At 38.9% G+C, this 21,501-nt stretch overlaps 1 protein-coding gene across 5 annotated transcripts in view; it reads right to left on the bottom strand.

Moving 5' to 3' along the window:
• LOC110126066 (cytochrome P450 2J2-like) overlaps positions 1-21,501 on the bottom strand; it is a 39,381-nt gene that overhangs the window by 13,644 nt on the left and 4,236 nt on the right. For 4 of the 5 annotated variants that reach the window (XM_070468076.1, XM_070468078.1, XM_070468077.1 and 1 more), the window contains exons 2-6: positions 10,748-10,910; positions 7,770-7,919; positions 7,222-7,382; positions 5,106-5,282; positions 3,236-3,377 (exon numbers count right to left, since the gene is read on the bottom strand). In XM_070468076.1, coding sequence (XP_070324177.1) covers positions 3,236-3,377; positions 5,106-5,282; positions 7,222-7,382; positions 7,770-7,919; positions 10,748-10,910 — 793 coding nt within the window. The remainder of the gene's footprint in view (positions 1-3,235; positions 3,378-5,105; positions 5,283-7,221; positions 7,383-7,769; positions 7,920-10,747; positions 10,911-21,501) is intronic. The other variant, XM_070468079.1, reaches the window with a different exon arrangement.

The raw sequence follows: 21,501 nt of genomic DNA, 5'->3' as shown, positions 1-21,501 counted from the left end.
TTGTAGCATGTGTCAAAATGTTTCATTTTTAAGGATGAATATTTCATTGCATTCCACATTTTGCTTATCCATTCATCCACTGATAGACACTTGGGTTGTATCCACTTTTTTTTTTTTTTTTAATTTTTATTAGTTGGAGGCTAATTACTTTACATCATTACAGTAGTTTTTGTTATACATTGACATGAATTAGCCATGGATTTACATGTACTCCCCATCCCAGTCCCCCCTCCCACCTCCCTCTCCACCCGATCCCTCTGGGTCTTCCCAGTGCACCAGGCCCGGCTGCTGCTGCTGCTAAGTCACTTCAGTCGTGTCAGACTCTGTGCGACCCCATAGACGGCAGCCCAGCAGGTTCCCCCATTCCTGGGATTCTCCAGGCAAGAACATGGGAGTGGGTTGCCATTTCCTTCTCCTTATGCCATCTTAAGCCACTATTATTTTGGAGCCTTTTATAGGGAAGCTATAACTATATCCTAACTAGGTGGCTTTTAAACTTAAAGAAAACCCTGTAATTCACAGTTCTTTAGTTGCTAAATCCTGTCTGACCCTTGTGACTCCATGGACTGTAGCCTACCAGGTTCTTTGGTCCATGGAATTGCCCAGGCAAGAATACTGGAGTGGGTTGCCATTTCCTTCTCCAGGGGATCTTCCCAACCCAGGGATAGAATTTGCATCTCCTGCATTTGCAGGTGGATTCTTTACCACTGAGCCAGCAGGGAAGCCCATAATTCACAAATAAGTGCATTTTACAAGTGCCTGACTCAGGGCACATAAACAAAAACAAACACACACATATAAAACAAACATTTATTCATCTATTTAAGGAAAGAAAGTTTCATGAAAAAGCATTATCCTTAGTACACAGAAAGCACTCTGATTTTACTAATCTATTTTTTTTTTAATCAGGGCAAAAAGTTGGTCTTAATTTACTAAACTGACTCTATGTCCTATTAATGGACTTTTACCCACAGTTTGCAAAAATTTATCACAACAGTTTCTATCCTACATGTGCTTAAACTGTTGGGGGGGCAGCTAGAAAATGAAAAATGATTCTAACAGTCACTGTCCTTGAAAGGACTACAGTCTCTGGGGAAGCTATATAAATAACATGTTATAAGCAAACTAATGGAGGTTCATTAGGTCATCTTTATAGAAAGGAAATGCTAGTATTTTCCCAGAAGTGTGGGGAAACACTTGGAGGCTATGTTGAGTAGACTCTTCAAGCATAGCTAAGGGTTTACTGTATGGAGAAATTAGGGAAATACATTCTTGATTATTATTCTAGGGAACAGCTGGTGTGATGGTCCAGAGGCACAAATAAGGACAGTGAAATTAAATGATCTGTGACTTCCTGAAGCCCCTATGCAGGCTGGACAGGTAGAAAAGAGGCACAGCAGAGCTCATGATATAGCAGACGAAGGACTCTGAGCACTGTCCACAGGGTGCTGGAAAACACTACTTGTAAAGGATGGAAGACTGCTACCAGATTTCATATGTGAGTGGGATGGAACTCCTTCCTGGAACTCACCACAATGGCAGTGGACTTCACTGTTTTCCCCACTGGACAGTGAGTTTCCTGAGGGCAGGGGCTCTCTGTTATACCTGTGTTATGTGGACCCATCCCAATTCTGGCAGAAAACTGAAGCAGGTGCCCATTCTCAAGTTCACCTGTCTTACCTATCTCTCCATCCTACCATGCTATCCTCTGGCCCTACCTTTGGACAGTGTTCCAGGAGGCCCCATTCTTTTTTTCTTTTTTCCTTTAAAAAAACTATTTATTTTTAATTGAAGGATAATTGCTTTATAGTATTGTGTTGGTATCTACCAAACATCAACATGAATTAGCCATAGGTTTACCCATGTCCCCCCACACCTGAACATCCCTCCCACCGCCCTCCCATCCCACCTGTCTAGGTTGTTACAGAGCCCCAGTTTGAGTTTCCTGTGTCATGCAGCAAATTCCTATTCCACTGGGTATCTATTTTCATATGGTATTGTATATTTCCATGTTACTCTCTCCACATATGCCACCCTCTCCTTTCTCCCCTCCCAGCCATGTCCATAATCTGTTCTCAATGTCTGTGTCTCCACTGCTGCTCTCCAAATAGGTTCATCAGAACCATCTTTCTAGATTCCATATATATGCATTAGTATATGACATTTTTCTCTTTCTGACTTACTTCACTCTGTATAATAGGCTCTAGGTTCATCCACCTCATTAGGACTGACTCAAATGCATTCCTTTTTGTGGCTGAGTAATATTTCATTGTATATATGTACCACAGCTTCTTTATCCATCCATCTGTTGATAGACATCTAGGTTGCTTCCATGTCCTAGCTGTTGTAAATAGAACTGCAATGAACACTGGGGTACATGTGTCTTTTCCAATTTTGGTTTCCCCAGGGTATATGCCTACTGATGGGACTACTGGGTCATATGGTGGTTTTATTCCTAGTTTTTTAAGGAATCTCTGTACTGTTCTCCATAGTGGTTGTATCAATTTACATTCCCACCAACAGCACAAGAGGGTTCCCTTTTCTCTATACCCTCTCCAGTTTTTATAGTTTGTAGATTTTTCGATGATGGCCATTCTGACCAGTGTGAGGTGATATCTCATTGTAGTTTTGATTTGCATTTCTCTAATAATGAGCATTCTTGACCATTTTTTCAGGGGTTTGTTAGCCATCTGTAAGTCTTCTTTGGAAAAGTGTCTGTTTAGGTCTTTTGTCCACTTTTTGATTGGATTTTTGCTTTTCTGTTATTGGTTTGTATGAGCTGCTTATATATTTGAAATTAATCTTTTGTCAGTTGTTTCATTTGCTATTATTTTTTTCCCATCCTGAGGGTTGTCTTTTCACCTTGTTTATAGTTTCCTTTGCTGTGCAAAAGCTTTTAAGTTTAATTAGGCCCCCACTTTTTTATTTTTGTTTTGATTTCCATTACTCTAGGAGATGGGTCATAGAGGACCTTGCTGTGATTTGTGTCATAGAGTGTTCTGCCTGTGTTTTCCTCTAAGAGTTTTATAGTTTCTGGTCTTACATTTAGGTCTTTAATACATTTTGAGTTTATCTTTGTGTATGGTGTTAGGAAGGGTTGTAATGTCATTCTTTTACACGTAGCTGTCCAGTTTTCCCAGAAGCACTTATTGAAGAGACCTTCTTTGCCCCATTTGTATATTCTTGAGGGAACCCCATTATGACCCAGCCTAGGCCCACCCACTCAAATGCTCACCTTGGATTTCAGGGTACAGAGCCATGTAGAGCAGACCCCAGCGCAAGGTGGTTGAAGTTGTCTCTGTTCCAGCGAAGAAGAGGTCTAGGGTGCTGTAGATAAGGTTTTCTTCATGGAAACTTGAAGCAGCATTGCCCTTATGCTAGAAAGCACAGTGATTATTGGTTTATTGAGACGGTTCTTAGTTGCCACAACACATGGGGCTTCATCCTAAAGAGAACATGAAGGAGAAACTGCTCCAGGAGAAATAACTTTCCCTTTGGCTGTCTCATGAGGCAGAGATTTATTACTGGAATATCACTGCCCCTTGGGCTGGAAGCTTTTGCTAGCTTTGGTGGACAAAAAAGACAACTTATTTTTTACACCCATAATTAGGCAGAATCTATTATTACACTGGCAAACAGCCTTGGGTTCCAATATTAGCGACACCATTCACCATTTGTATGACTTGAGCAAGTCAATAAAACTTTCTGTGTTTGAGAGTCCTGTTCCACAAAACAGGCATAACAACACTTACCTCTTAAGGTGGAATTATGAATTATGTCAGTAGGAAAGGGCACATATCAATTCTCAACAAATGTTTGTACCAATAACAGAAATAATAACTGAATTTCTCTAAAGTACAATAACTTTCACATCTCCCCATTAACCTTTTCCTTTTAGGTTAAACTTTTCTGATTCCAACAGTCATTCCTCATGGCACTCCAGCATCTTTACCACCTTCCTTCAATGTGTCAGTGTTCCTCCCTGTGTGGTCCCATACCTGCATATCTTATAGCAAGTGAAGTCTCCTCCTCATAAGAGAAATCAATGTTTCTATTAATGTTATCACAATAAGGTGAAACAAGAGAGGAGTTGGAAAGAAATCCATTCTGCCAACTCTGGGAATGAATGATCTGATGGGTCAAAATAATCTGATGGGTCAAACATATCACCAACGCAGCAATACGTTCACCAGAGGGATGACTATGGCAAAGGTTTTACATCCCATTTGACTTTTTTCCTGCTTTTTTCCTATAGTAATATTGAAAAGTGTATGACATAGAGATGAGGGAGGAGGCAAATGTCTCTCCCATCTGAGGCTAAACTCTGGCATCTGACTCAGATTTACCTGTGTTCCGCAATGGGGAGCTGGGGGAAGGGATAGGAAGGAGACTGGGCATTGGTCCAACTAATAATGAAATAATACTTTTTTTCCTTGTACATACAGGCCCTTCAGATATGGGTAGAGAATGTATTATGAAAAGGCAGTATTTGGTCTTTCTAAAGTCCTTAAGCCAAATACTGTTAAACCTCTGTCTTTATTTCTAATTGTCCCATCAATTTTGAGTTAATGCTATTCCTACATTCTTTGAAGTACTGCCTCTATTTTTTCTCCCCTGGGGTAGGCTGAATAATGACCCACAAAGAAATCTATGTCCTTAACTCTAGAATCTGTGAATTTTTTATGGCAGACAGAACTCTGTAGATATATTGAAATAAGGCTCTTGATGGGAAAATTATTATGGATTATCCCAGTGGGCCCAATATAATCACAAGAGTCTTTAGAAGAGGGAGGCAAGAAAGTCATAAAGAGTAGATGTGAAGATAGTGGCAGAAAAAATGCTATATTGATGGCTTTGAAGATGGAGGAATGGGTCATGAGTCAGTCAAGGAGGAAAGGCAGCCTCTAGACTCTGGAAAAGTCCATCACTAGCTCCTTCCCCTAGAATCTTGTAAGAGCCAGTACTGCCCCCACCTTGACTTGATAAATGTTGGTTGTTTTAAGCTACCAAGTTTGTGGTGACTTCTTACACCAGCAATAAGATATTAGAATCCTTTCATTTGGTCTTTAAGAACAATACTCAGGAAAAAACTCAGGTTTCCTCACTTTTTCTGTCTCCTGGAAGTAAGCATCAATGAAGTCTCTTGCTTCAGTAGGATTCCAATCTCTCTTGTGGTTTTCAATCATACGGGCAACAAACATTTTCAGTTTCCCCCAGTTACTGAAGAGCATTTGGTGTGGTCCTGGAAGGAAATTCATTATCCTTGGAAAGACATTGTAGAGCTGATGGAACAAATAAAACCGTCATGGAGAAAAGGGGGTGACATTTTTCTGCTTCTTGAGATAAGTCCATGGCTTTGCAAATTGTTGAACATGAGAGCGACTGAACAACACACCAACCATATTCTTTTTCTGCCTCTTTTATTTACTTACATTTAATCCCTTGAGTCAACCTTGACTCTTCTCTCTCTCAACCCTCTTCTTTCCCCTCTGCCAAAGCATTTCAACCCTCCATCCAAAACATGACACTTCAGACCAATTTTCACTGCTCCATCTGCTTCGTCATCCTAGTACAAAGTACTAACATTTTTTATCTGGATGCTGTAAAGTCTACAACAGGTTTCCTGATTCTCTCCTTAACCCCCTTCTCAGCCTATCTTCCACTGAGCTGCCACAGAGATCATTTAACAGTTTAATGAGATCATTTCACTTTTTGACTCGCAATTCTCCAGTGACTTCCCAAGACATTTAGAAAGATTCTACATCATTCTCCTGGCCTGGAGCTCTACATGATCTGGCCCTCACCCTGCTGTTGCCTCCTCTCCTATCACTTCCTGCCATCTTGCTCTCTCTTACTCTTTCCAGTCTGGCCCCATTGGTCTCTGTGCAAACATAAAAAAAATGTTCTTGTTTAGGACTTTGTATTTGCTATTTCTTTCATCTAGAATGGTTTTCCTCTGAAATCTGTGTAACTCCAGTTCCTTAATGTGCTGTCAAATGTCACCTATTTGGATCCATCTTAGCTGATGATCCTACAATTAGCAGCACTTCTGGGAATCTCTTTCCATTCCTTTGTTTTATATTTTTCCGTGATAATTGTCATTAGTATGTGTGTGTATATATATTTGTATTTGTAAAATATGTATGTTTATCTATGTATATGTATCTAACTATGTATCTACATTCCTATGTATCTAAATATCTATGGTAAACACATATGTGTATTTATTTGTCTGTCCTCACTATGAGCTACGCTCCATGTGGGTAAAATATTTTTTACTGAAATACAGTAGTTTTTGTATATATTTTTTCTAATAATATATGGTAGAAAATAGATAGCATAAGGTAATGGAAAGTTGCCTAGATTTCAAATGTGATAGGTATGGGTTTGACAATTACCTCTGTTTCTTTCTAGCTATAGTACTTTGCTAGTGGTAGTAATAATGGTGTGGCCTGTATCTACCTAAACTAGCTGCTAGTGGGGGCAAAGGTTATTTTCATGATCAAATGACATGAGATCCATACCACACTTAACACAGAGCCAGTGGAACACTATGTGGATTTGTTTACACATTCCCATATCTGCTTGCATACATCAGGATAATCCATTTCATCTTTAAAGAACTGTTGTAAAAAAAAAAATTAACTGAGATAAAGTATGTATAGCTGTCTACCAAAGTGCCTGGTCTACTTTGGATCTCTAAGAAATGCTTTCTACCCCTGCCCTATTGCCTCCTCCTAACCTCCCAGGATTTCTGTTCCTTGGGAACAGTCAGCCTGGTATTCACTGAAGTCCCATTACTGAACTCAATTTTCCAGTAATTAATGCCTATGTGAGCAGTAATGTCTAACTCTTTGTGAACCCATGGACTGTAGCCCACCAGGCTCCTCTGTCCATGGGATTTTCCAGGCAATAATACTGGAGTGGGTTGCCATTTCCTACTCTAGGGGATCTTCCCAATTCATCTTCATCATCACCTTCATTGGTAGGTAGATTTTTTTTTTTTTTTTTCACCACTGAGCCCCCTGGGAAGCCCTCTTTGTCTACAGTCAATGTTCAACAATATTACATAAAACATCAAATTCAACAGACTGACTTCAGATATGTTTGTCAATTTCAAACGGTTGTGTTAGCTTAAGAAGAAAATAAAAGGAAGAACCCATCTCTGTCTGACATGAGCTCAGTGTCCTTCTCCACGGCAGGAAGTAAGAACTGCCTCACCTGGCACCACATTGTTGTCTCTAGGTAGGTGACCGCATCCAGCAGCCTCAGCAGCTCCTGGAACTGATCATCCTGGTAGTCAAACCGCTCCCCAAAGGTGATGGAGCAAATAATATTGGAAACGGCATTGTTGATCTTGAAGTGAGGGTTGAAAGGCTGTCCTGGGAGCAGAAGAAGAGATAGAGACTTCAGATTGGTTTGTTTCTATTTTCCAGAGTACATTCTACATGGCATATAGCACACTGACTACAGAACTGTATCTGAAACTGTGGTCCCAGCACCCTACACAGGTCTGACACACAGCAAGTGCTCAGTCAATGCCTGGAGGTCAAACTGATGACCAGGATTTAAAACCAATAATGAGTTTTATACCCATCTTCTTCTTAACACTCAAGCTCTATAACAGCAGTTCATGGTTAGCTGTTCACTGTTAGTCCCTAAGCACCCAACACAGTCCTGGGCTTAGGACAGGCATGTAGGTATTGATAGGCATCTGGTTAGTGAAAGCATGAACCACAGTCCCTGCACCTGTCCTAGGACCTGCTCACCATTCTCCTCTCCTATTGTCTGGATGAGGTAGGCAGTTTCTTCCTGTATCTGTTCCTCTAAGCTTTTCCTTCCTAAACCAAAGTTCCTCAGAGCTGTCAGGGAAAATCTTCTTTGCTCTTTCCATATGTGGCCATTGGACATGATCAAGCCTGGGAAAAACAAAGCCAACATTATGAAAAGAAAGTCAACAAGACCCATGAGGAACAATGTATCAGATGGAAGGAAGGGGAAGGGCTTTTAGGTGTTTGAAACTATTCAGAGAAATAATCCCAAAGCAATGGATACAATGGCTAGCATTTAATGATTACTCATAATGGCAGACCTTTTAGCATTTTTAATGCATTATATAGTACTCACAGAACCTCTTTTGAGGTACATCCTATCATAACTGCCAACCCGCCCAACAGTTTTGTTGAAAAGGAAACTGAGGTGTAAGAGATAAAATAAACTCTGCAATGTCACAGAGTTAGCAAGCAACTGAACAGGATTGAAATTCAAGTCTGTCTGACTCCAAAGTCCATTTTTGATGACTTGTCACATAATATATGTAAATATTTGTATCATGCAACATACTAAGAATGCACTTATAGATTAGACAAAATCCATATTCACAAGGTAAGTCCTTTAGGAGAGATCTTATCTAAACCAGGCCTTAAAAATTAATGAATCACTCAAGAAAGCATGGAAGAGTAAAAAAATCTATGCAGAGTGGACAACACAGGCAAAGGAAAAAAAAATCCATCTTTGTGTGTTCAATAAATGATCATTTATTTCATAACACAGGGGAGGTCACCATCCTTTCTTCACTTCCAGAGCACCCTTCAACTCACTTTCATATCTGACTTTGGCCTCCACAACCACAAGGACATGACCTTGCCTGCTGTCCAGTCCAGGATGCTTTTCAACCTCACCATCATGTGTCAGCAGCATGAGACACTTCTTTCTTGAAACATTCTCTTCCAATGGTGTCCAGGACACCACACTCTCTAGATTTCCCTCCTTTATTCTCTGACCATAGAGAAATTCCTGTATCTTTTGTTAATTCATCTTCTATTGAATTTTGAAATGATGGAGCTCTTCAAGACTAGGTCTGAAGTCTTTTCTCTTTATCTATATTCCATTTTGGGGACAATCTCATTAGTTCCTAAAATTTTAAGTGAAATCTACTGATAGTTAATATCTATTTCTGTCTCTCAGCACTAGATAGATATATGTATACAAGTATCTGCTCGGCTCTGTAGATTTAAATGCATTTCACACTCAGCATATCTATAACTGAATTCATTATTTGCTCTTTACAACTCCCCAGGCCAGCCAACACCCTGTCCTCTTCCACATGTCTCTTTCCTTTACCTACCCATTTGGGCGTCCACCTCATTCTCCCTCTGTCTGGGTCATCATGTCCTGTTGGATTTTCCTCCTGAGAAACTTAAATACATGTATCTTCACAGTCGTTCTCCTGGTCTAACCTATTGGACTGCCATTTCTCGCCACCTCCCTAGTCCAGGCCACCACCTCTTCTCACCTAAAATGCTGCAATTGTTTCTTGCTCCCTTTATTCCATTCTCCACATTATAGCTTAGAGAAGTCTTCAAAATGTACCATGTAAGTATGATGATCCCTTTCTCTACGGAAACCATGCAGGAGCTTCCATTGTTATTAGGATAAAAAGCAACATCCTTAACTTGCATGAACTATTCCTGTTCGAACTCAGCAGCTTCATCTCCATTTAATCACTGCGCTGCAACACTGGCCACCTCTCAGTTCCTCCAGTTCAGTGTCCTTCCCACTTTAGGGACTTTTCATACTCCATTCCCTCCACCTGATAGTTTTTTCACTTTATTATATTAATCGTCACTGTGTTAGCTTTTCCTGTGTCTCAGGATATTAGACACTCCTAAGGAGTACATCACGCTCCTATCTTCATAACACTAAGGTCTTAAATTATTAGAGTAACTGACACCGTTTTCCTGAATGAAATGTATGTTACAGAAAAATAAGGACTTTGTCATTCTCCTCACTGTTCTGTCACTGGTCCCTACCACCAGGCTTCATATGGCAAATAAACACAGTGAATGGATGTTGAGTTAATGGGTAAAATATTTCAAAGAGAAATTGAGAAGCACCTGAAAAATATGGTGCTTTGGTAGAATATATTGAGTTTTTCATTTAGCTTTCTAAATGTGTAAATTTAATAATCATTTTAAGTATTTATGCTAAACCCCTCTTCTTTTCAATAATTTTGTTTATTTATTGCTCTGCTGGGTCTTCACTGTTGTGGGCTTTTGTTTAGTTGGGAAAAGCAGGGGCTACTCTCAAGTTGCAGTGCACTGGCTTCTCATTGCGGTGGATTCTCTTTTTGCCGTGCACAGCTTCAGTATTTGTGGCGCACAGGCTTAGCTGCTTCGCAGTATGTGGGATCTTCCCAGAAAAATCCATGTCTCCTACACTGGCAGGCAGATTCTTACCACTGAGCCACCAGGGAAACCCCAAACCCTTCTAACAAAAATGGCAGGCTCGTGATATCTTGTAAGGGACAGCCTTAACAACAGATCACAAGAAGCTAGAGGCAAGAAAGGATCACATAATCAAGAGGAGGAGGAAGCTGATCCACACCCATTTTCCTCGGGGAAGAGATCTGAGTGGAGAAAGAGAGCCTGATAACTCATTGCCTTTCCTCAGCTTAAAAACACATCACATGACTGAGTGAATGAGCATACTTCTTTATCAAAGCATCCAGAGTGAGTTCATGCAGGTGATGTCGCTTTTCCCAAATGCCTGACGTTAGGGTGGACCCTGACAGGTGCCCTGAGGAGGTACCTTCACCAGGGAAATGCAGGCACTCAGCTTCCCTAAGGAGCAGGAACTTATAGGGGCCTAGTCCCTGGGAGTATTGGAGAATTACAGAAACAAAAGTACCTTTCACAGACTATAAGAATATCAAATGTACACATCTTGTATTAGTCAAGAAACTTACCACTTTTCTTAAAAACACGTTCTCGAATAGGGGTTATGGGGCGGCTCACAAAGTTTTGGTCCTGGTGGACAAGGACTTCTTTGATTAAGGGCAATCCAGTTATAACAACTGAAGGCAAGTCACCGAATTCCAGGCTAAAAAGGTTCCCGTATTTCTTCACAAACTAAAAAATAGTAAAAATAGTCATAGAATATGCACATGTCTGTGTGTCATGGAATGTAGAGTATGTGTGGCTATGGGAGCTTGGATGGGGACAGGGAGGGTGTGCGTGTATGTGTGTGTGTGTGTGTGTGTGCATCCATGCTATGCACCCAGGTTTGATGGGGATGTTTCTACCTGTTTCCAATTCTCTTCTCAACTAGCCTCAGGTCGAATCTACTATAGGATGTGGACATTCCTTATAAACATTCATTCATATGTTCGACTTCCTTGAATTGAGTATCCACCATTTGTCCTGAGAACAAGGTATAAAGATTTAGCAAGATAAACAAGGTATCTAACCTCAGGTATCTCCGTGTCTAGTAGAGGGCAGAATTCAGTCCATGTGCCTTACCAGAGAAGGCAGAGATGTGGTTAGTGAACATGGACTTTTTAGTAAATCACATCTGCTTAACCAGGAGAGAATGTCCTTTTCCTCAACATGTTCGAGGTGACAGAAAATTCATCAGAAGGCTGGGAGAAGAGCACACAGATTCTGGAGCCGAGTGTAAGTCTTAACTCTGTGGCTGACCAGCTGTGAGCTCCAGGGAAAATTGCTTAGTTTTTTTTTTTTTTTTTTTTGAGTCTCAGTTCCCCAGTTGTAAAGTGAGAAAATAATTCTTTCCCTCAAAGGATTTTATAGAGAAAAATGAGAACAGAAATGTGAAAGGCACTTTGTTCCCTGGTCCCTGGCAGATAGCCACTCGAGTCTCTGAGGAATGAATGGGCTCTGTGTGCAAAGGGATGTGGGTGTGCTTATTCATGGTGAAAGATAGGAAAAGAGCACAGGGATGATGTGGGGAGAAAGGCCCTGGTGGTCACAGACAACCACATCCACTGGGTGCCATGACAACTACCTTTCATGTTTTATCTCATTTAACCTGCAGCTGCCCTATGGCAGTAATGATTTTCCTTATCTTTCAGCAAGAAGTAACTTAGCTAAGGTTGCAAAGCTATTGCACGTTGAAATTTTCCAGGCATTATGTAAGATTTAAGGACAGGACCATGGACCTGAGATGGTGATAGGGACTTAGAGTTTAGTGGATGTGAGAGAATGAATGTGAGACTGAGGGTGAGAGATCTGGGGAGAGGGGAGACAGAGAATGGAAGAGTGGGTAGGTGGGTCAGGAGTGTACACAAATGTGCAGGTATGTGCAAATATGACTTGGACTACAGTCAACAGTCATTAATCACCATCTTCCCTGACATGTTTACTCAAGACAGCAATCTAGATAGGCCCTGCCCCTGCCCCCAGTCCACAGGGCTGTGTTCTGCTGCAGGCTGTGGTATCAAACAGAAGCACGTATTTCCTGCAGGTGTCTATGGCCCCATCTTCCCACCTGCCATGACTGATGCTCCCCCATGTCACTCCAAACGCCCCGGACCCCACTGCCCCATCAAAGCAAATACCATGGATTTATTCTCATTCTACCACCCTGCTCCCATGTTAAAGGCCAAGCCTGAACTCAATCCATCCATTGTTCTTTTGGTCCAGAGTCTTCTATCCGTGTTTGCTCATCACTAGCACAGTAAGTCTGTCCTGTTATAAAAAGAAGAGCCAGGATTCCATCTCAGTCTGGTCTGCCTTTACAGTACATGTCTTTGTTCTAAGAAATGGCAGGAATGGGTCTCTTAAATCAAGACATTTTATTTCATTGTGCTGAATGCCTGGATGAACTTCTTAGGTTTTACTTTAGAAAGGATTTCTTGACTATTTTAGAATATACAGTAAAAATATTTTTGGAATGGCTGAAAATCTCAGTTTAAACTAGAGAACTCCTCGCTGACAATGGATACAATCTGGAACCTCAGCTTGTTCTTGGAAGGGACTAGGCATTCCATTAGGGTTTGCTGAAATGAACTTCTACAGAGTCCTATCACTTAGAACTTTCTGCCCAAGTATATTCCTAGTCCAACAGAACTAGATCAAACATTTTTATGGTGTTATCAACAATGTAAATGTGGATACATCAAATGACCTCCTGCAGCCCTGGTACCAATGATGGTGAAGTCTACCAATTCTTCAGTAACCATGCCAGTTACCATGCCAATGGCTTTACTTGGAGGTAAATGTAAGTCCAGTGTCATCTGAGATTTTGTAAGATAGAGAATACACTTCAATGTACAACAATAAACAAGTTAAGAAAGGGACAGTATAAGGGAAAAAAGAGATTAAAAATAAGGTTGTCGGTCTCCTACACTGTTAGTGGGGATGTAAAAAGGTTCACTCACTATGGAAAACAGTACAGAGGTTCCTTAAAAAACTAAAAATAGTGTTGCCATATGACCCAGCAATCCTGCTCCTGCCATACTTTCAGACAAAACTATAATTCAAAACGATACATGCACCTTTATGTTCACAGAAGTTCTATTCACAATTGCTGAGACATGGAAATAACCTAGACGTCCATCAGCCGATGAATGGCTAAAGAAAAGGTGGTACATATATTCGATGAAATACTACTCAAGTCATAAAAAAAAAATGACATAATGCCATTTCTGGCAACATGGATGGACCTAGAGAATATCATACTAAGTGAAGTAAGTTAGAAAAAGACAAATATTATATGGTATCACTTATATGTGGAATCTAAAATATAACATACATGAAGCTATCTACAAAACAGAAATAGGGACACAGAGAACAGATGTGTGGTTGCTGAGGTGGGGCATGGCAGACGGATGGAGTGGGAATTTAGGATTAGCAGATGCAAACTGTTATAAATAGGATGTAAAAACAACAAGGTCCTGCAGTATAGCACAGGGAACTATATTCAATATCCTGTGATAAACCATAGTGAAAAAGAATATAAAAAAGAATATATATATAAAATAAGTGTATATATATATATATATTATATATAAAATAAGTGGGTATATATATATATGTTATATATATATATAAACTGAATCACTTTGCTGTACAGTAGAAATTAACACAGCAGTGTAAAAAAGTTTAAAAAAAGTGTAAGAAGTGTAAAAACGGTGGTTCGGGAGGCTAAAACAGGCTTAAGAAATGAAAACAGAAAAACAGAAAAGGAATAGCATAGTAGCTATAAGAGGCAAATAAAAGTAATAGGTTACAGGAAATTTCATATGACGGATAAAATTCCCACATGTACGATTAAGCACTTAACTAATAAAAGAGAGCAAAATAAATGTTTAGGACAAAAAGAAGTGTTGAGTTATGAGACAAGAGACTGAACCAAGAAATATAAAGCTGAGGAAGATATTACTTTATCTAAGTTCTTAAACCCAAAAACCAGCAGAAAAAGACACAAAAAGAGAAAAGGAAAAAAGGAAGAGTGCACCAATTTTTACTCTCACTAGCAGTGACAGGGTCTGTTGTTCTAACACTCACCGGCAAGTATGGGTATGTGTGTGTGTGTGTGTGTGTGTTTGGGGGGGGGGGGGGCTGGACACAAGGAGAACTAAGATTCTCTTACTTATTAAACTATATTTTAAAATGTGTTACTCAAGGTATTTATATTGCTTTTATAATTAAAAAGTGCTTCTATCCAATAAAGCACAAAAGAGAAACCTAAGGACATTGGAAATAAAACTTCATGGCATTTTATACAATTTTTTAAGCAATAAAATCATTTGAAAATAGAGTATGTCATGGATCTGGTAAAGGAAAATCCTGTATATGTGAACACATTTATGCATAAATGAAGTTCACCAGTCCCCTGGGGTACACAAACTCCTGCTAAGAATACTGGTCTAACTGGTAGTTCTTGGGATTATATTAGGTTTCTGAGAACAGCCCGTGGAAATCAAATTCAAGTTCAATCCAACAGGTTTTTATGAAAGGGTCTGGAGTTGTCAGGCACCTTCTGACATTGCTATGTTATATGTGGGAGCAATACACAGATCACTATGCTATGGTGTTTTCCTGAAGTGTCAAAGCCTCCCGGGGAAGGCTGACTGCAGAAAAAAAACTAATGCATAGAAGAAGATGATATATGTTACCATTCTGGGGCAAGGGACATGAAGCTATTTAAAGAGGAGAACAATTTCCACTCAAGATATGGGAGAAAGTGTCCAAGAGTACATGATATTTGGGCCAGACTGTAAATGAAGGTCAGGGTACTGCCAAAAGGATATGTACTGTGAAGGCAAAGATTTTAGGCTGTGGGAACGGCATACACAAATGCAAAGACAGGGAAATGTGGGTGTTCAGGAAGTAGTGAGTTCTCTTTTCTGACTATAGTATAGGTTCATTAAAGAGCACTAACCCTATGGTAGGTCAAGGCCCATTGCTGGTGGTATAGGCCCTGAAGTTTAAGATGCCCCCAATCTAATGGAACATACAGATAAGTAAACAGTTCTTACTAGTATTACAATTCTATACAACAAATTATCAAATGGGGGAAAGTAGGGAACACATAAGAGGACCGAAGACTAACATATGTTCCTGTAAACAAACAAATACACACCTTTTTGTTTATGTAGGAAGAGGGGAAACAAGCCTGACAAGGTATACTGTGAACTAGACCAAGGGTATCTTAATGTCAAGTAAAATAATTTGGATCTTATTTTGTTTCTAGCTAGAGAACTGAATGAGCGGTAAGGGCAGTGAATGCTTAAGAACCTGTATTTTGAAGTTATACAAATCTGTACCCAGCTTCTGCTTGTTACTTTCTATGTGATTTTTGCTTTAGTTATTTACCTTCTCTCTGTCCCAGTTTTCAAATCTGTAAAATGGGGGCTATTACTAGTTCCCATTTTTGGGATGGTGGTGATAAATAACCACAATACTAAAATAAATAATAAAATTATTATTGTTATTGATATATTTGAGAGTGTATTTTAGCAAAACGACTCTGGTTAGATCTGGACAAAGGAATGGAGGGGAAGTGGCTAGAGAGTAGATTGATGGAGCCCACACAGCAATCAGGCCAGAAAGTGATGCCTGGTATGCAACCAACGACTGGCTTTTCCTTGAGTTTGTTACTATAAGTTTTTGAAGAAGGTGGGAGTGGGTGGTAGACATACGAAGAAGCATCAACTATGTACGAAGCACCTTGCCAATAAACTGATATTCATGAACTTATTAGGTTCTTATAATAATCCTATAATGCATTCTTTGTTTTCAGAAAAAGAGGCAAAAAGAGAGCACAGCTGATGGGTATAAAATTGGGCTCTTTATAACTCACTCTGTTTGTCTCATTTTTAAATGAAAGCATGAAGCTATTATCTCTCTTCTTCTGAGGGACAGACTCCCTAAAGATTAGTTGGCCACATGACATCCCAATTAAAGCCCACATTTCCAAGCTTCTCCAGGTGTGGCCAGTGAGACACCTGACAATGGGAGTAGTGGTGATATGTGCATCTTCTGGGTCATGTTCTTAAAGGAAAGTGGCTTCTCACCACCTCCCTCTTCCCCTTTCCAGGGATTGGACCTTATGCATGATGATGTTGTAGGATGAGAGCAATAAGAGAAAGAACTGCGGTTTCTAGATGACCTTGTGGTACAAAGCAGTCTTCCAATCCTGGTCTTCGGGCCTATATCCGAACTTACTTGTGACAGAGAGATAAATTTCACTTTTTTTTTTTTTATATATATATGACTGTATTTTGGGGCCTTTTTTTTATTACAAGCAGCTCCATTTATATCCTCACTAATACATTTATTCACCTTATCTACGGTTCTCCGATTTCAGTCCAATAAGATTTTCTCTTACCTAAAAATATGCTCCTACAATAAGCCATGTAGCTGTGGTACAGAAAGTTTAGAAAAAAGGAGAAAAAAATAAGAGTGGTTCATGGTTCCCATCATGCCACATACATTGGCCAGTTTCTTCACTGCTCTCTCACTTCGTTTTACCTGATGTCACTTCCCCCATTTAAAAATCTCCTGTCTACTTTACTCCATATGACCTCTTGCCTAAGATTCCTTTCCAGTTCAGCCAAATTTAACATTCTATAGGAGCTATCCCCATTGCTTCCCATTCATAGTGATCCCACATAATGACATCTCACTTGGTTTACTACAGAGTTCATACCATACATTTCATCATACACTGTCTTGTACTGTGTCTGTCATACGATAAGCACTTTATGAATGTCTGTTGCATAAATGAACCCATGAACAAGTCAATTATCCTCTAATTATATCATGAAAAGTCAGATAGCATCAGTAGAGAATGAAGTAATCATGCGTCCAAGGCCTTGTTTGGCCATTACATATGCTGAATAACTTAGGCTAACTGCTTTACTATTTTCAGCCTGTTTCCTCAGTGGTAAAATGGAAACATCAAAAGATTCCTAACTTGTGTGCCTTTTGTGAAGATTAAATGAAAATGAATCCACATGTAAGACCTAGCAGCTAGTTAATGTTAAGTGCCTGTTAAGTTACTCGGTCATGTCCAACTCTTTGCAACCCCTGGACTATAGCCCACCAGGCTCTTCTGTCCATGAGATTTTCCAGGCAAGAATACTGGAGTGGATTGCCATTTCCTCCTCCAGAGGATCTTCCAAACCCAGGGATCAAACCCACATCTCCTGTGGCTCCCGCATTGGCAGGCAGATTCTTTACCACTCTGCCATCTGCTAAGCCCTGTTAATATCATAGCAGATAGTTAATGATAGGTACTGGTAGATAGGTAAGTAAAGATATATAGGTAATGATAGATAATGATAGGTGCTTAAAATTTCCAAAATTGCTTGAATGCAAATTTAATTACAGCCAAATCACATCATTTAAACTCTACTTTTTACAAACATAAATATTTAATTGAAAACTTATATAAAATGCAACAACACTTTTGATGAAAAATCTTTGGCCAGAGATAAGACCCTAGCCTCAGTATCATCCTTAGCCAGTTTTATGACATGAGGCAAATTTAACCTCTCCAGTCATATCTATCTTAATAGTAAAACAAGGGCACAGACCAAGTTTCTGACTTCAGACAACAGTGAAAGCATCCCATTTTACTCTTCCTCAGCATCATGATACTAACTGGCACATACAAAATTAACACCAATAAAGCCCTGTTCTTTGTAGCTAAAGGATTAGATAAAGAGTGGTCCATCAGGACAGAACATTCAACCTTTCTACCTTCCTGTTCCAGAGACAATCCTCAGCATCATGATACTAACTGGCACATACAAAATTAACACCAATAAAGCCCTGTTCTTTGTAGCTAAAGGATTAGATAAAGAGTGGTCCACCAGGACAGAACATTCAACCTTTCTACCTTCCTGTTCCAGAGACAATACCATAAGAGATGTGACCCTCCCCCATCCTAATGGGAACCTACAGTACTAAAGATGCATGAAAACTTGCCTTCATCCTCTCTCTGCATTCTATCTTCATCCTGTCTCTACAGCAAGGTGGTACTTCTCCCCTACTGAGTTTGTAAGCTGAATTGTAACTATCTCACCCCTGAACTGCAGAAGAGGCTCCTTGAAGGAGTCAGTGGGCAAAATCCTGATTTCTACAACTCTACAAAAATAAGGAGGTACCCATATTCCATGGAGATGATATGATCAGATTACTGAGTTCTCCCCACCCCCTGCAGTAAGGAAGAGGCTACCGTACTCAAAGGGGCCCCAGTCTTTTGTCCTCATCCTCATTCTCTCCAGTCTGCACTGTTGAGAATGTGGGTTGGAGTCCTATTGAGGTGAATAATATATAAGTGGGGTAGATCAGTATAGCACTGCAAAGGCTTTATAACCTAAATTGACATTTGAACAGCAATTCACAAAAGTGAACATTCTAAACATAAGCAGGTTTTGACTATCTGCAAAAACAAAAGGTTTACACAGAGTCCAGAGTCATGTAGCAAAATACACAAAATGTCCAGAGTATAGACCAAAATTACTCATGTTATCAAGAATCAGAGAAATCTCAAATTGAATGAGTTGAAACCAATACTGAGATGATAAAGATGCTGTAATTACAGGTTAAAGATTTTAAACCAGCTATTGAAAATATGTTTCAATAAACAATTACACTCTTGAAAAAATTTTAAATAGAAAATCTTAACCAAGAACCAGAAAATACACATATGAACAAAAAAGAAATTTTAAAATTGAAAAACAATAACTAAACAAAAACTCATTAGAGCAATTCAATGGCAGAGTGGTAATGACAGGATAATCAGTGAAACTGAAGACATTAACAGAAAGTGTCCAATCTGAACAACACAGAGAAAACAGATTGAGAAGAGATAAAAAGCTGAGCCTCAGGGACTGATATTAGACTAGGAGAAGATCTATCACTTGTGTCATCAGTGCCAAAGAGTACCAGAAGGAAAAAACATGGACTTGAAAAAATATTTGAAGAAATAAAAGCTGAAAAATTCTCAAATTTGGTATTAGCAAAATCTACTGAGGCAAGAAATTGTGAGTGAACCCAATAAATCCAAAGAATTCAACACTAAGGCATATAATCAAATTTCTGAAATCTAAAAACTAAGAAAACCTAGCTTTCAAAGCATGTAGAGGAAAACAATTCATTACTTATGGGGAACAACAGTCCAAATTATAGCAGATTGCTCATGAGGAACCCTAGTTCCTAAGCCAGAAAGAAGTAGCACTACATTTTCAGGGGCTTAATAAAAGAAACTGTCAACCTAGAATTCTATGTCCAGTGATAATATGCTTCAGAAATGAAGGTGAAATAAAAACATTCTTAGATGAAGGAAAGCTAATTTTTTTTTTCAGCAGATAAGTTCTAAAAGAATGGTTAAAGAAAGTTCTTCAGTTAGGAAAGAGCAACAGAAAGGGTAAAGAAATGGGTAAATACAGTAGACTAATCTTCTTGAATTTAACACGTTGTGTTTGACAGTTAAAAGAAAAATTATAATACTATCTGAGGTGGTTCTTAGTGTATATAGAGATAATATTTAAGAAAATTTATATATTATAAAGTGGGGGAAGGTAAAGGGACCTAAAGAGTTTTAGTATGTGTATTCCACCTTTGATACTTACTGCAATAAGTTATGTATGCATAGCATGTAATCTTTACAGCAAGCACTTAAAAACAATACAAAGAGAAATACTCAAAAACACAAATGAAAATGGATTCTAAAAAAATATTCAAGTGACCTACAAAGAGAGGAAAGGAGAAAAAACAAAGAGTAAAAAACAAGACGAGTAAAAAAAACAAAGTGAAAAATAAGAAACAAATAATAAATTGGCAGACTTAAGTTTTAACAAATCAATAATTACATTAAATATAAATGATCTAAACTCACCAATTAAATGTTTGATATTAGAAGAATGAACAAAAATTTACCCACCTGTATGTTATTAACAAGAAACTCATTTCAAATATAATGATATAAATAGGTTAAAAGTAAATAAATGGAGAAGCATATACTATGTAAATACTAATCAAAAGAGAGCTGAGAGCTGGTGTGGCTATAGTATATCAGATAAAGTAAAATTCAGGTAAAGAAAATTACCAGAGAAAAAGAGGGACATTAACTAATAATAAGAGAACAAATTCACAAAGATGACACGACAATTTTAGTGCGTAGGTGCCAAATAAAAAAGCTGTGAAACACATACATGAAAACTGTTGCTAAGTCACTTCAGTCGTGTCCGACTCTGTGCAACCCCACAGACGGCAGCCCACCAGGCTCCCTCATCCCTGGGATTCTCCAGGCAAGAATACCGGAGTGGGTTGCCATTTCCTTCTCCAGTGCATGAAACTGAAAAATGAAGTAAAAGGAATCCAGATAGGAAAAGAAGAAGTGAAACTCTCTCTGTTTGCAGATGACATGATCCTCTACATAGAAAACCCTAAAGACTCTACCAGAAAATTACTAGAGCTAATCAATGAATACAGTAAAGTTGCAGGATATAAAATTAACACACAGAAATCTCTTGTATTCCTATATACTAACAATGAGAAAACAGAAAGAGAAATTAAGGAAACAATACCATTCACCATTGCAACAAAAAGAATAAAATACTTAGGAGTATATCTACCTAAAGAAACAAAAGACCTATACATAGAAAACTATAAAACACTGATGAAGGAAATCAAAGAAGACACAAACAGATGGAGAAATATACCGTGTTCATGGATTGGAAGAATCAATATTGTCAAAATGGCTATACTACCCAAAGCAATCTATAGATTCAATGCAATCCCTATCAAACTACCAACGGTATTTTTCACAGAACTAGAACAAATAATTTCACAATTTGTATGGAAATACAAAACACCTCGAATAGCCAAAGTAATCCTGAGAAAGAAGAATGGAACTGGAGGAATCAATCTGCTTGACTTCAGACTCTACTACAAAGCCACAGTCATCAAGACAGTATGGTACTGGCACAAAGACAGAAATATAGATCAATGGAACAGAATAGAAAGCCCAGAGATAAATCCACGAACCTATGGTCACCTTATCTTCGACAAAGGAGGCAAGGATATACAATGGAAAAAAGATAACCTCTTTAACAAGTGGTGCTGGGAAAACTGGTCAACCACCTGTAAAAGATTGAAACTAGAACACTTTCTAACACCATACACAAAAATAAACTCAAAATGGATTAAAGATCTAAATGTAAGACCAGAAACTATAAAACTCCTA

Source organism: Odocoileus virginianus, chromosome 5 (assembly GCF_023699985.2).
Source record: "Odocoileus virginianus isolate 20LAN1187 ecotype Illinois chromosome 5, Ovbor_1.2, whole genome shotgun sequence".
NCBI lineage: Eukaryota > Metazoa > Chordata > Mammalia > Artiodactyla > Cervidae > Odocoileus > Odocoileus virginianus.
This window is presented reverse-complemented; position numbering and strand designations above follow the sequence as displayed.